Raw genomic sequence first — 14646 nt, 5'->3', positions numbered from 1 at the left:
CAAACACAAATCTATCTTTGTCTCCCTTCATAAGAGTTCTTAGCATCAATATATCACTGAAAGACAAAATGTATGCTTTTCGCTTAGCTCAATCAGAATCTCTAAGCAGTTCTTGAAGATGAAAAACAGACTCCAATTGCTCTTCAGAAAATCTACTTTCTCATGTATACTATTCTCACACTCAATAAATACAGTGTTTTCATTGTACCCAACAGACACCAAAGAAGTCTTTTACCTTGTTTGCGCTGTACTGCATGCACAGAGATATCTCAGGATTATCAATTAATACTATGGCAGTTTTCAAATAAATCTTGCTGATATCCTATCCCAGGAAATCCACTACTTACCAAAAAAATTCCGTACAGCACTGCTGGCAACGAAAATGAAGTAAATGGGAATTCAAGCATTTCTTTTTTTACAAACAGCCTTTTTTTTCTTTTTAAAGTTTGCTTCAGTGTGTGCCAATACAGTAACATACATTATCAATGCACTTGCCTTCACCCCAACAACAACAGAATTATTTTAAACTAAAATTTTAAAGTAAAAATATTTGTGTCAAAACTATCAGCATTTCCATATGGGAGAAGTCATAGTAATCCCAAAGCAGGCAGCACAAGAACGCGGGCAAATAAACACATTAAAGCATATTATATGTTATATTTTCAAAAGTGTGCCTTGAAATGTTTGCAAAATAAAGCTTAGTTTGTGAAAACAGCTATATTTTTCCTATATTTAAAAAAATAAAGGAGATGATGGTGACTGCCTAGATCCAACTCTCCTCATACCGCCTCCAGAAATCCATAAAGAGTAACAAAATAAAAAATAAACACAACTTACAATTCCAGTATAAGTGGGAGATAAGGAAATTAACAATCTGAATTTTTTGTAAGTGAAGTAATAGATATCCGGGACCAACATAATGCAGTTGGAATCCAGACTTGTGTGAGGGATAAGTAAGAAGTGGACGTGCCCAAGTGATGGCAGACCCCCTGTATTGTCAACAAGGTTTTCTTCCAGAAAGAAGGAATATCCTGAGAAGGATGACAGAATTAAGACCAAATATATAAGGTGAATTAATAAATGCAAGTGGTTATAGCTTATATGAGAAAAAAATTTACACTTGGAGCAAAAAATAAAACCTAAATCTATACTGTATAAAAATAAATGTCTAAACTTGATTCAAAGGTTAAAAATAAAAAAGATGGGCAGGTAGGCAAACAAAAATTAAAATAAACCATATCAGACAAGGTAGAATTTAGTTTCAAAGGCATTAAAGAGAAAATGAAAAAAACATAATAGTCAAAGCTAAAATTTACAAAAAAGATAAGGCATTTATACAATTGCATGGTAGTAACATTTTTCACAAAACAGAAATCAAAGGATTTACCAAAAAAAAAGGCTGATTAACGACAAATCAATAACAGGCAAATTCACACGCAACTTCCTCAGTCCAAAGTAAATCAAGCAAACAGAACACCTTTAAGAAAATTATCAGTAAGGTAGATCTTATACATACAAAATAAACTCTTTATCCCAATAATAAAAAACCCTGCCTCCTTTTCAAGTACATCTAAAACATTAACGAAAATTGACCACATATTAGATTAGCAAGAGAGCCAAAATAAGTTCCAAAATGAGAAATAGCACAAAAATTATTCTCTGGCTATAAAGCAATAAAACTAAAAAGAATCACCAAAAAAATGACCTTTCTATATGGAAATTTTATATCTTAGGTAAAAGATTTTTAAAAACCCTAAAATTATAAAAATGATGAAAATATCTACATGTCACAAGTTACAGACTAAGCATTGCTCAGAGGAAAATCTACAGATTTAAGGATTTATATCAACACGATTGAAAAAAATTAAAAATAATTGAATTAAATATTTAACTCAAAATAGAAAAGAACAGCATAATAAACAGAAAAGAAAAAGCCAAGAAACTAGTATTATCATGCATTTGTGGTAAAAGTACTAAATGGCAGTGATATGGTTTGGTTGTGTCCCCACCCAAATCTCACCTTGAATTATAATAATCCCCACACATCAAGGGCAGGCCAGGTAGAGATAACTGAATCACGGGAGAAGTTTCCTCCATACTGTTCTTGTGCCAGTGAATAAGTCTCACAAGATCTGATGGTTTTATAAATGGGAGTTCCCCTGCACAAGCTCTTTGGCCTGCCGCCATGTAAGACGTCCCTTTGCTCTTGCATTGTCTTCCTCTATGATTTTGAGGCACCAGCCATGTGTAACTGTGAGTCCATTAAACCTCTTTCCTTTATAAATCACCCATTCTCGGCTATGTCTTTATCAGCAGCATGAGAACAGGCAAAATATATATAAAGGGAGTCTGACACTATCTTCCAAAATTATAGATATCTTTTGACCCATTGATACAAATTGCAGGAAATTAACCTAAAGATATATCTGATCAAATATGAAATTAAATAGAAGTCATATTCATTATGGTAATATGGAAGATTGGAAACCACTCAATATCCATCAGCAAGGCAAAAATAGGAAAACTCTGGTTATTTCACACAATAGAATATTAAGTAGCTATGGAAAAAGAATTATAAATTCCATAATATGTTGTTAAGTAAAAAAAGCATGACAAAGAATAGTACTTAAAATATGCTACATTTTGTGAGAGGATTAGCATACATACATGTATTTCCTTAGATATGTGCATATATATAGATGCACACATATATATGTTTTACATATTATATATGTAAATATTATACAAAAATTCCACATATAAAAGTAAATGGGAAAGAAGAGTGAAAAGGACAGGGACTAATGCACAATATCTTGAGTATGCTTTTTTAATGTAGTTTTCATTTTGGAATCATGAATCTGTGTTACATATAAAAGTTAAACACAACCAAATGGGAAAAGTGAATTAATTTATCAAATTAGTTAATTTAGTAAACTAAATTATCAAATTTATAATCTCATCCCAAAGATAAAATATTTCAAATGATTTTATAACATACTATTTTAATCATATCTGTTTGGGATAGTGCAAGGACAAAAAAGGTAAATAAATCTTAAAATTAGTAAGTTATATTATAAATAGTAATAGTGGCATTGTTGTTTTGAAGCTATTTTATGGATAAGATATGGCAGGTGGTTATATTAATGTTGCCATAAACCAAGGAATATAGTGGAAGAAAAAATGAATACAGCTATAAGTCTAAAGCATATTTGCTATCCTCAATTCAAGTTCACAATACAAAATAATTAGAGTATCAAAACGAATAACAGAGCAACTGACTGAAATATTCTGAGCTATAAAAATGTCTATTTTCCTACGAACATTGAGAAAGAGAGAGAAAGGTAGAACAAGTAGTAAAACAAACTAAACAAACAAACAAAAAACAAGTTGGCACCGCTGAAAGTAACTAGGGTCACTAAGACTTTAAGAATTTCTCAATACAATAGTAAGCATTTAGCCCTGTAATTCTGCTACAGACCATTTCAGGATAACAAAATAGTTCTAACTGATTAAAGAATTCCAGCTTAAAGGCTGTGGAATAAATGATCAAATAGAAAACTCACAAATCACATCCTCTGCTGTGTTAATTGATCCAGGTCATATTAATCAATGGATGAACACTAGATGAAAGGTTGATGGCGAATTTATAATGGAGTGTTTAGGCTATCATCAGCTACGCCAAACACTCAAGTGTAGCATCACTAAAAGTAAACTGTCAAATACTGTATGACTGCTGATGTAATCAAATATAAAGCACACAACACCACCTATGAAGAATTCCTGCCAAAGCAGCTTACTTTTTAACTTAATCAAACCGTTTTTAACTAACTTCAATCTATAGAAAATACATGGCTTAATGAAACAATTTCATTAAAACTAAAAAAAGTAAATGGACAAAGCCTGAGGCAGGACATTCTGTAAGACAATTCACACAGGTTCTGCAACAAATCAATGGAATGGAAAAAAAAAAAAAAAAGCCGTGAGGACTGCTGCAGGTTTAAGGAGACTTCAAAGACCTAGATAAATGTAATATATACTCATTATTGATGTTATGATTGGTGCCACAACAGAGACAAAGATCAATGGAACAGAACAGAGCCCTCAGAAATAATGCCACATATCTACAACTATCTGATCTTTGACAAACCTGAGAAAAACAAGCAATGGGAAAAGGATTCCCTAGTAAATAAATGGTGCTGGGAAAACTGGCTAGCCATATGTAGAAAGCTGAAACTGGATCCCTTCCTTACACCTTATACAAAAATTAATTCAAGATGGATTAAAGACTTACAGGTTAGATCTAAAACCATCAAAACCCTAGAAGAAAACCTAGGCAATACCATTCAGGACATATGCATGGGCAAGGACTTCATGTCTAAAACACCAAAAGCAATGGCAACAAAAGCCAAAATTGACAAAGGGGATCTAATTAAACTAAATAGCTTCTGCACAGCAAAAGAAACTACCATCAGAGTGAACAGGCAACCTAAAAAATGGGAGAAAATTTTCGCAACCTACTCATCTGACAAAGGGCTAATATCCAGAATCTACAATGAACTCAAACAAATTTACAAGAAAAAAACAAACAACCCCATCAAAAAGTGGGAAAAGGACATGAACAGACACTTCTCAAAAGAAGACATTTATGCAGCCAAAAAAACACATGAAAAAATGCTCATCATCACTGGCCATCAGAGAAATGCAAATCAAAACCACAATGAGATACCATCTCACACCAGTTAGAATGGCCATCATTAAAAAGTCAGGAAACAACAGGTGCTGGAGAGGATGTGGAGAAATAGGAACACTTTTACACTGTTGGTGGGACTATAAACTAGTTCAACCATTGTGGAAGTCAGTGTGGCAATTCCTCAGGGATCTAGAACTAGAAATACCATTTGACCCAGCCATCCCATTACTGAGTATATACCCAAAGGACTATAAATCATGCTGCTATAAAGACACATGCACACGTATGTTTATTGTGGCACTATTCACAATAGCAAAGACTTGGAACCAACCCAAATGTCCAACAACGATAGACTGGATTAAGAAAATGTGGTACATATACACTATGGAATACTATGCAGCCATAAAAAATGATGAGTTCATGTCCCTTATAGGGACATGGATGAAGCTGGAAACCATCATTCTCAGTAAACTATTGCAAGGACAAAAAACCAAACACCGCATGTTCCCACTCAGGTGGGAATTGAACAATGGGAACACATGGACACAGGAAGGGGAACATCACACTCCAGGGACTGTTGTGGGGTGGGGGGAGGAGGGAGGGACAGCACTGGCCGATATACCTAATGCTAAATGACAAGTTAATGGGTGCAGCACACCAACATGGCACATGGATACATATGTAACAAACCTGCACATTGTGCACATGTACCCTAAAACTTAAAGTATAATAATAATAATAGTAAAAAAAAATAAAAGGACTGGTCTTTAAGTAAGAACGGAGATCTTCATTGCTACCTATATAAATTATAAGATATCAGGAAGGAAGTAAATATAGTTACATGCAGATATAGCTCCAGAGGGACTGAGAAGTTTAGGGAGATGCAGCCTGATGAATCTTTCATGTGGTTTTAGCAACTTTATCTGAAGAAGGAAAGATAAGTCCAAGTGATGTATGTAGCTAATGAGAGTGGTGATGAAAAAGGTTTACCAGCAAACAGTTACAACAATTGCTAAGGCATTTGGGAAGCAGATGATCCATAAAAATATCATGGCACAATATCAAGGTGTTAGATTCCCATAGAGCTCAAATCACTATTGGTTGTAGGAAAAGAAAAAGAGAAGTAAATATACTAACTTAGGGTGCTGCTAAGAACTACAGAGTTGCCAGTGGTGGGAGAGCATATTCCTTTTATAGACATTAAAAGTAATTTTATTTTTCTAATCTAAATTTTAAAAGTATAACACAAATAAAATATGCAGATTTGTGATGGTGGCCTACTCCTAAAAAGGAATAAATAAAACACAATAAATTATGAGAAATAAATCTTTAAATATTAAAATTTCATTGTTCTTACCGATTCGAGTAATTTTATTATATGACAGTTCAAGACACTGAATATTAGTACAGCCATCCAAACCATGAAGAGAAGTCAGTTGATTTTTATTAAGAAGAACAACACAGAGATTTTCCAAATTTTCACACTCAATTGCCTCAATACGGTTTTCCTGAAGCAAATAACAAATGTAATTAGTTTTATTTCAATGGCCTATTCATGAACTATTTAAAGCTTTCAAAAAGAGGAAAGAAAGATGAGATAGGATCTCCAAATTAATATCTGAATCTTTAACTTCTAAGATAACCCTGCAAACTGTTATACTATTTGGATGAAAATATTAAGTAAACTAATAAATAATTAATTTTTAATATATTAAATATTATTGTTTTAAAATACAGAAAATACAGAGTATAACAAGTATTTTAAACAATATAAATTTTAAAAAGTTAATATATTGTCATTCTTGTTTCTCCCATCTTGAATGAGAATGGCTATTGTTGTTAATCAAGCCCTGTCTCACCATTGTATGTGGGGTGGCGGTAAATAATTTTTAATTTTAGATTGCAGATATCTGAGTTGAGAGGGCTTCACCTCAGTGGATGCATCCAAGGAACTGGACCTGGTGAGCCTCATCTCCACCTGGATCTGATTTAAATGAGAAAAGCCTGTGCTTCGAGCTTGAGCCCCATGCCTTAAGTTAATGATACTTTGGTGTATTTGGGATATGAATGTATTTTGCATATGGGAAAGATGTGAATCATTATAAGCCAGAGGATAGATTTTAATAGACTGTTACTTTGGTAGCTCCCAGTACACATCAGAAACCAATATTCGCATATCCATATGGTCCCCTTCCACATGACCTCAGGGCTTAGCCAATAAAACATTAGCCAACATGATGTAAGCAGATGTTTTATAAGCACTTACGTACCGCAGCATGTCTTTTGGGAACACTCACTCTTGAGATCCTGCTCTTGAGTAATACCCTACAAGCACCCTGGAAAGAAGCCCCAGATAACTAGAGAGATTCCCATCTTCCAGACAATCCTGCCAAGGCAGCAGACATACAAGGTAAGTGATTTAGGACATTCTAGCTCTAGCTTCCATCTCACTGCAGTTAAATAAGAGACCCAGTAAATGCAATAGAAATCAGAAAAAATGTCCAGCCAAGTTTGGTCACAATTAATGGCCCACAGAACTATGAACAAATAAGATGGTTGTTGGTTTAAACTACTAAGTAATATAATCATTTGTTGTGCAGCAAAAGTAATGAAAACAATAACCATATTAGCTACAAAAAGAGATAGGACATTTTAGGTCATATCATCCAATAAACTTCCCTCTCTGCTTCTCAGAACTTTACCATAACACCTGATCTCTTCAGCCTCTGAGTTACAGGTTAGTTTAGTAATTGTTTCTTCAAAAGTGTCATTTCTGAAATGTAAACGTAAATCCATTTTATATTTGATTATAAAATAAATAACAGTACGGCAGAGAGCATACCTGTGCATCAATGTACTTAAGTTTTTTACAATTACTCAGGCTGTGCAAAGAAGTTAATCCACAGCGTCGAAGGGATAGAAACTGAAGATTTGTACACTCTGCCAGTGTAGAGAGACCACAGCCTGGCAAATCTTGAAATGTAACTGTTGTAACCTAGAGGAATCAAGAAAATTGGAGTGTATAGTGTTATTTAACAAAACTGAATATAAACAATATTAGCCTTACAAAACTGTTTAGAAAATTCATTTAAGAAAAGTAATACTATATGTTGAAGCCTAAATTTATTAACAATTCAATTTGTTAAGCTATCTGGCCTCTTTTGTTCCCCACATACAAGGACAAAATATTGCAATCATCTATGACAAATTCAAGTCCAAAGGTAAGATACATAAAAGCAACAACATAATCATGTATTAGCTCACTCCCTGAGTTTTCACCAATTTTTTATTTTTAAAGTGGTATGGACTTCAAATTATACTACGCAGCTATAGTAACCAAAACAGCATGGTACTGGCATAAAAACAGACATACAGACCAATGAAACAGCACAGAGAATGCAAAAACAAATTCATGTATCTACAGTTAACTCATTTTCAACAAAGCTGCCAAGAACATACATTGGAGAAAGGCCAGTCTCTTCAATAATGGTGCTGGAAAACACTAGATATCCATATGCAGAAAAATGAAACTAGACCCCCATCTCTTACCACACACAAAAATCAAATTAAAATAGATTAAACATACTTAAATCTAAGAACCCAAACTATGAAAATTTATTTTTTTAACTGGGGAAACTCTCCAGGACATAGGACTGGGCAAATATTTCTTGAGTAATACCCTACAAGCACAGGCAACCAGAGCAAAAATGGACAAATGGAATTACATCAAGTTAAAAAGCTTCTGTACAGCAAAGGAAACAATCAACAAAGTGGAGAGACCATCCACAGAAAGGGAATAATACTTGCAAACTATCCATCTGACAAGGGATTAGTAACTGGAATATATAAGAAGCTCAAACAACTCAATAGGAAAACGTCTCATAATCCAATCTAAAAATGAGCAAAAGATCTGAATAGATATTTCTCAAGAAAATATACAAATGGCAAACAGTCATATGAAAAGGTGCTTATATCACTGATAATCAGATAAATGTAAATCAAAACGACGATGAGATATCAACTCACCCCAGTTAAAATGGCTTATGTGCAAAAGTCAGGCAAATGCTGGAGAGGATGTGGAGAAAAGGGAACCCTCTTACACTGTTGGTGGGAATGTGAATTAGCACAGCCACTGTGGAGAACAGTTTGGAGATTCCTCAAAAAACTGAGCTACCATATGTTCCAGCAATACCACTGCTAGGTATATATCCAAAAGAAACGAAATCAGTATAATGAAGAGTTATCTGTACCTCATTTTTATGGCAGTACTCTGCACAATAGCCAAGATTTAGAAGCAACCTAAGTGTTCATCAACAGAGAAATGAATAGAGAAAAAGTGGTACATATACACTATGGAGCACTATTCAGCCATCAAAAACAATGAGATCCTGCCATTTGCAACAATATAGATAAAATTGGAAGTCATTAAGTGAAATAAACCAGGTACAGATAGACAAACTTTGCATATCCTCGCTTATTTGTGGGAACTACAAATAAAACAATTGAACTCATAGGATTCGAAAGTCAAATGATGGTTACCAGAGGCTGGAAGGGTAGTGGGGTGGGGTTGAGGGAAGTGGAGATGATGAATGGGTACAAAATATAATAAGATAAATGAATATGATCTAGTATTTGATAGCACAATAGGGTGACTAAAGTCAATAATAATTTATTGTACATTTTAAAAGTAGTAAGAGTATAACTGGATTATTTGTAACACAAAGAAAGGGTAAATACTTGAGATAATGGATACCCCATCTACCATAATGTGATTATTATGCATTATATGCCTGAATCAAAATATATCATGTATCCCATAAATATATATACCTACTATGTACCCACAAAAGTTAAAAATTAGATTAAATAAAATCATTAGCTTTTGTAGGATTTTCATAGTTTGAGGTCTTCTATTTAAGTCTTTCATCTATCTTAAATTAATTTTTACGGGAAATACCCTTCTTTATGTCACCTTTGGCAAATAATGTATGGCTAAGTCCTAAAAAGCAACTGCAACAAAAACAAAAGTTGACAAGTGGGGGCTAATTAAACTAGAGAGCTCCTGCACAGCTAGAGAAACTATTACAAGAGTAAACAGACAACGTACAGAATGGGAAAAAAAATTTGTAGACTATGCACCGGACAAACATATAATATCCAGCATCTACAAGGAACTTAAATCAGCAAGAAAAAAGCAAATAACCCCATGAAGAAGTGGGCAAAGAACATGAACACAGATGTTTTGAAAGAAGACATACATGTGGCCAACAAACATGAAAAAATGCTCAACACCACTACTCATCAGAGAAATGCAAATAAAAACCACAATGAGATACCATCTCACACCAATTAGAATGGCTTTTGCTCAAAAGTCAAAAAATAATAGATGTTGGTGAGGTTACAGAGAAAAGGGAACACCTGTTCATTGTTGGTAGAGATACAAATTAGTTAAGCCACTGTGGAAAGCAGTTCGGAGATTTCTCAAAGAACTAAGAGTTGAACCACCATTCAACCCACCTATCCCATTACTGGATATATATCAAAAGAAAAATAAATCATTCTACCAAAAAGACACATATACCAGTATGTTCATCGCAGCACTATTCACAATACCAAAGACATGGAATCAACCCAGATGCTCATCAATGGTGGATTAGATTTTTAAAAAAAATAGTAGTACATATATAGCCTGGAAAAATATATAGCCATAAAAAATGAAATCATGTCTTTTGCAGCAACATGGTTGCAAGTGGAAACCATTATCCTAAGCCAACTAACACAGAAACAGAAAACCAAATACCACACATTCTCTTTTATAAGTGGGAACTAAAAATTGGGTAAACAAGGACATAAAGATAGGAACAACAGACACTGGGGAAAACAAGAAGTGGTGAAAGGAAGGGGACAAGAGTCGAAAAACTACCTGTTGGGTACTATGCTCACTACCTGGGTGACAGGTTCAATCATGCTCCAAACTTCAGCATCATGCAATATACCTTTATAACAAAGCTGCATTTGTACCCTTGAACTTAAAGTAAAAGTTAAAAATCATTAGCTTCATAGGAATATTCTTGTGTATACCATACTTTAAATTATAAAAATATTATATTAAAATTGGAAGCATTATTATTTCAAAAAACACTGAAAAAGTATAAAATTTTAGAATGCAGTAACTTCTCTTTGTACGGAACATTTCCTGTGCATTAAATTAAACTAAAAGTTTTAAATTTACATATTTATGTAAGTAAATTGAAGGACCATGTGTTCATGGTGATATAAAGAAAGGAATTAGACCACTCCGTTTTAAGTATCAAAAGCAATAATTAAAACTTCAGATAAATACGACTTCTAGTTTCAAAATCATTTTAGGAATGTCTCAATTATTCATAATCTAAAGCAATTTTGAAACAAATTTATTTTTAATAATTTTTTCAGAAAGAAAATATACTAATCAATTTGTATGGAGATAACTTCTATGTACTGCCTAGTTAATCTGTAACAAACAGATATACATTCTGTAATTGGAAAACTGGCTCTACACTAAAAATGAAAACATTATTTAGAATTGACCACTTAAAAATTGAAAATTCAACAATTACAGCTGTATAGTAACAAATGCTACTCAACATTATAATTTACATTATTCAGTGTGATTTAGTAACATGTTGCTTTCAATCAACTATACAATCACAATTACGTTCTAGTTATTTATGATGTGGCAATTTCTGTCCTTTAATCTTATTACAGTACAGAAGTAACTGCTACAGTATCCTTGTTAGTGGTATTTACTTTTGAATATGAGGAGCTTGCTATTTCCTCCTTTAATTGAAGCTCTTTTCATTGAACATTTTTAAAAAAATCTTTATAGTATAGCAATATACTCCTCTACTCGACCACATATTTTTCCAAATATATGAGATCAAAATAAATGTTTGTATTAATTATGGATACATGTATGACAGGAGCCACATACATAAAACCACTTTATGCTTCAAAATTAAGGTCAATATAGAATTAGTAATCATATGTGTTCATTACTGTATGGTCAACTTGAAAAACAGCAATTGGAGCATAATGGGTGTTGGGTAAATGTTTCTTAAAATAAATAAATGAATGAACTTCCCTAGCCTGTGGCAAAACTCAACTATATTTATAGCACTCATACTTCCTTTTTCTTATAAAGAATTATGTAAAAACATTTGAAAAAGTTATACTTTCAGACTCTCATGACTTGAGAATGAACTATTTTACCTATAGAAGCTATGAAACACTTACTATATTTTAATAACAGATTCCAAATCAATTTTCTACTTAATCATCTGTATTTTCCTAAATCCTTTACAGCCCATTGTAGATAAAATTCCCTAACTCAGCAATATACTTTTTAGAGATTTTATTCTCAATTGTTCTTGAGTTCAACCTAAGAAGTGTCAGTCATCTATGGTAAACGCAATTACAAAATAATGCAAGAAACAAGTCTATTTTTTTTTTTTTTACTTTTTCAGAACATCTATTCAGTGGTCCAATCTCAAATCTATTTGGCAGGGAAAAATAATACTGTTTTAAAAATCAGCTGCAAAGGGACTGAGTCCAAGGTTTGATTAGTGGTTTGAATAAAACAGCTACAAAATAATTTCAGGTAAGTCACCTATTATTCCAATAGCAGTTCATTACAATTTACTTTGTATAAGAGAAGTGAGACTTCCTGATCTAAAAGTTAATAAGCAGCTAAAATATTATTATTCATGTTATGGTATAAAGCAATATTTAAAAATCCTTAAGCTCGGTGCCCTTTTTTGTGGTGGTTATTACTTAATACAAGTTACCATTAGTAGCAAAATGCTAAAAATAAAAAATAGTTAAAACATTTAAAAATAAAAAATAAAAATATATTCATTACCTATAATTATTGCTCTTTAGTCTCCTCTTTTGAGATATTACTGCATATAACCCAATGGTCTAGTATTTTCAACTTTATAACTTTTTTGATGAAACGGGCTATTAAGCAGCCCTCAAAAACAATCCATTTGCCTTCTCTTTGCTTGCTTGAGACCCACATTTGACAAGTGATATTAGAAGCCCTGGGCCATGTTCTTTACATACAGCATTTTAAAACTCAATGATTCTATATAACAGATATTGCTCTTCCAGTTTGTGAAAGACAAAACTGAGGCTCATACAGGTCAAGCATTTGCATAAGGTGGCACAGCCAGTAAGTGGCAGAAATAAAATTAGAAATAGTCTTAACATAGAACTTAGTAGTCTAATAAGCTACACTTCAATAATTTTACATTAATTTCCTCTTCAGTCAATACACTTTATCTAAACTGTGAAACTGGTAGTAATGAGGAGATAAGATTAACATTCAATTGCAGTTCTTTTTTTTTTTAATTATACTTTAGGTTACATGTATACATGGGATACATGTGCAGAACGTGCAGTTTTGTTATATAGGTATACACGTGCCACGTGCCGTGGTGGTTTGCTGCATCCATCAACCTGTCCTCTACATTAGATATTTCGAATGGAATTCTTTATTCATCCATTTATTCATCCCCCCACCCATCCATCCTATAATCAGGTAATGAAAGTCATTACAAATAGTTCCTGACAAGAGATAGTTTAACGTAGAATTTTTTTTTTAATTTTATGATGGTGTGAGATCAATAGACATTTAGTTGAAACCATACTTCAAATTTTGAATTTTGATCTTTTCCCACGCTAGCAATATAAAGTATGATAATCTCTCACAATGTCAGGCAATGGGAGGGAGCTGCAGCTCCCAGTCAGCCACATGATCATGAGGGTAAACAACAAATACTTTACAGTGTACCACGTTGCCAGATGATTTTGCCCAGTTGTAAGCTATGTAGGTTTATTTGGATGTAACTTCATTGTAACTTGAGGAGTATCTTTATTTGCCTGGCAATGTGTAAAGAAGTATGAACAAAACAAAGATCTGATTTATGTCTTGAAGTCTCAAAGTAAGAGATTAATGTAAGCAAAATGAATGCATTACTGGGAGACAATAAACTTTTCTAAGTTGATCTCCAGAAGGACATCCCAAGGATGGCAGTGAGTGGTCAGGATAAAGACAAAGATCTGAAGCTAAAAGATGAGAAAGTCAAAAAGAAACTGAGCCATGGATCAGTAGTAACAGTGGTGAATAAAGACACCATGGTAAGCCATCTACCAAACAGAATCTTTACAGGAGTTGTCTGGTAACAAAAGATGATATTTTCTTAACGTTTTAGCATGTATATGGCACATTCACATGTATTTTTCATCTTTATACTGTCTATTTGATGCTTCAAAGCCAAATTAAAAGCTTGAGATAGTTGCTTTAAGAAGTGATCAGAGGATTATGGTGCCCTTTAGAACATTGCTACTCAGATTAGTCCATTCACCAGCACCAACATCATCATTTAGAATTATCGCAAGAATGGAGAATGGGTGGATCACCAGACCTATTGAATAAGAATCCACATTTCAACAAAGCTTCAGGTATTCTATAGATTTTAACAGTTTGCCAGGCCTTGCTCAAAGAAGTAAAAGAAAGAGTTAATTATCATTTTATGTAAATTGACAAGCATTCGAAAGAAGGAACAGAGAGTGAGCTGGAGAAGAAATGTCAAGGAGAAAGAGGTTCACACATCTTAACTTCCTTCTCATTGGACAGAACAGAGACCTACAAAGAAAGGGTGGAACACTACTGTTTCTGTAACTTCATTTTCACTTTTGAAGCAAGTACACTGTAGGCATGAAGCCATCACTCGTGCCTAGCTTTAACAGATACGAGGAAAATTAAATAATTGCTAATGTTATCATATTGGAAGGCCTGCAGCAATATGTTAGAGAAAGAAAAGTGCTTAAACATGATTCCAGAGATAACATACCCAAGGAAAAAATCAGGGAAGACTAGATGAGAGATTCTATATGTAGCTCTACAGACCTGA

The 14646-nt window shown here is 33.4% G+C and overlaps 1 protein-coding gene across 1 annotated transcript in view; it reads right to left on the bottom strand.

Annotated features, from left to right (window-relative positions):
- The window catches only part of LRRIQ1 (leucine rich repeats and IQ motif containing 1), a 199916-nt gene that overhangs the window by 154412 nt on the left and 30858 nt on the right, over positions 1–14646 (bottom strand). The window contains 5 exon segments of the mRNA XM_058425629.1: positions 838–868; positions 870–989; positions 991–1031; positions 6048–6198; positions 7533–7685. Of these exon segments, the coding sequence (XP_058281612.1) occupies positions 838–868; positions 870–989; positions 991–1031; positions 6048–6198; positions 7533–7685 (496 nt within the window).

Source organism: Hylobates moloch, unplaced genomic scaffold (genome assembly GCF_009828535.3).
Source record: "Hylobates moloch isolate HMO894 unplaced genomic scaffold, HMol_V3 SCAFFOLD_12, whole genome shotgun sequence".
NCBI lineage: Eukaryota > Metazoa > Chordata > Mammalia > Primates > Hylobatidae > Hylobates > Hylobates moloch.
Note: the sequence above shows the minus strand (reverse complement) of the source record. Positions and strands in the feature narration are given on the sequence as shown.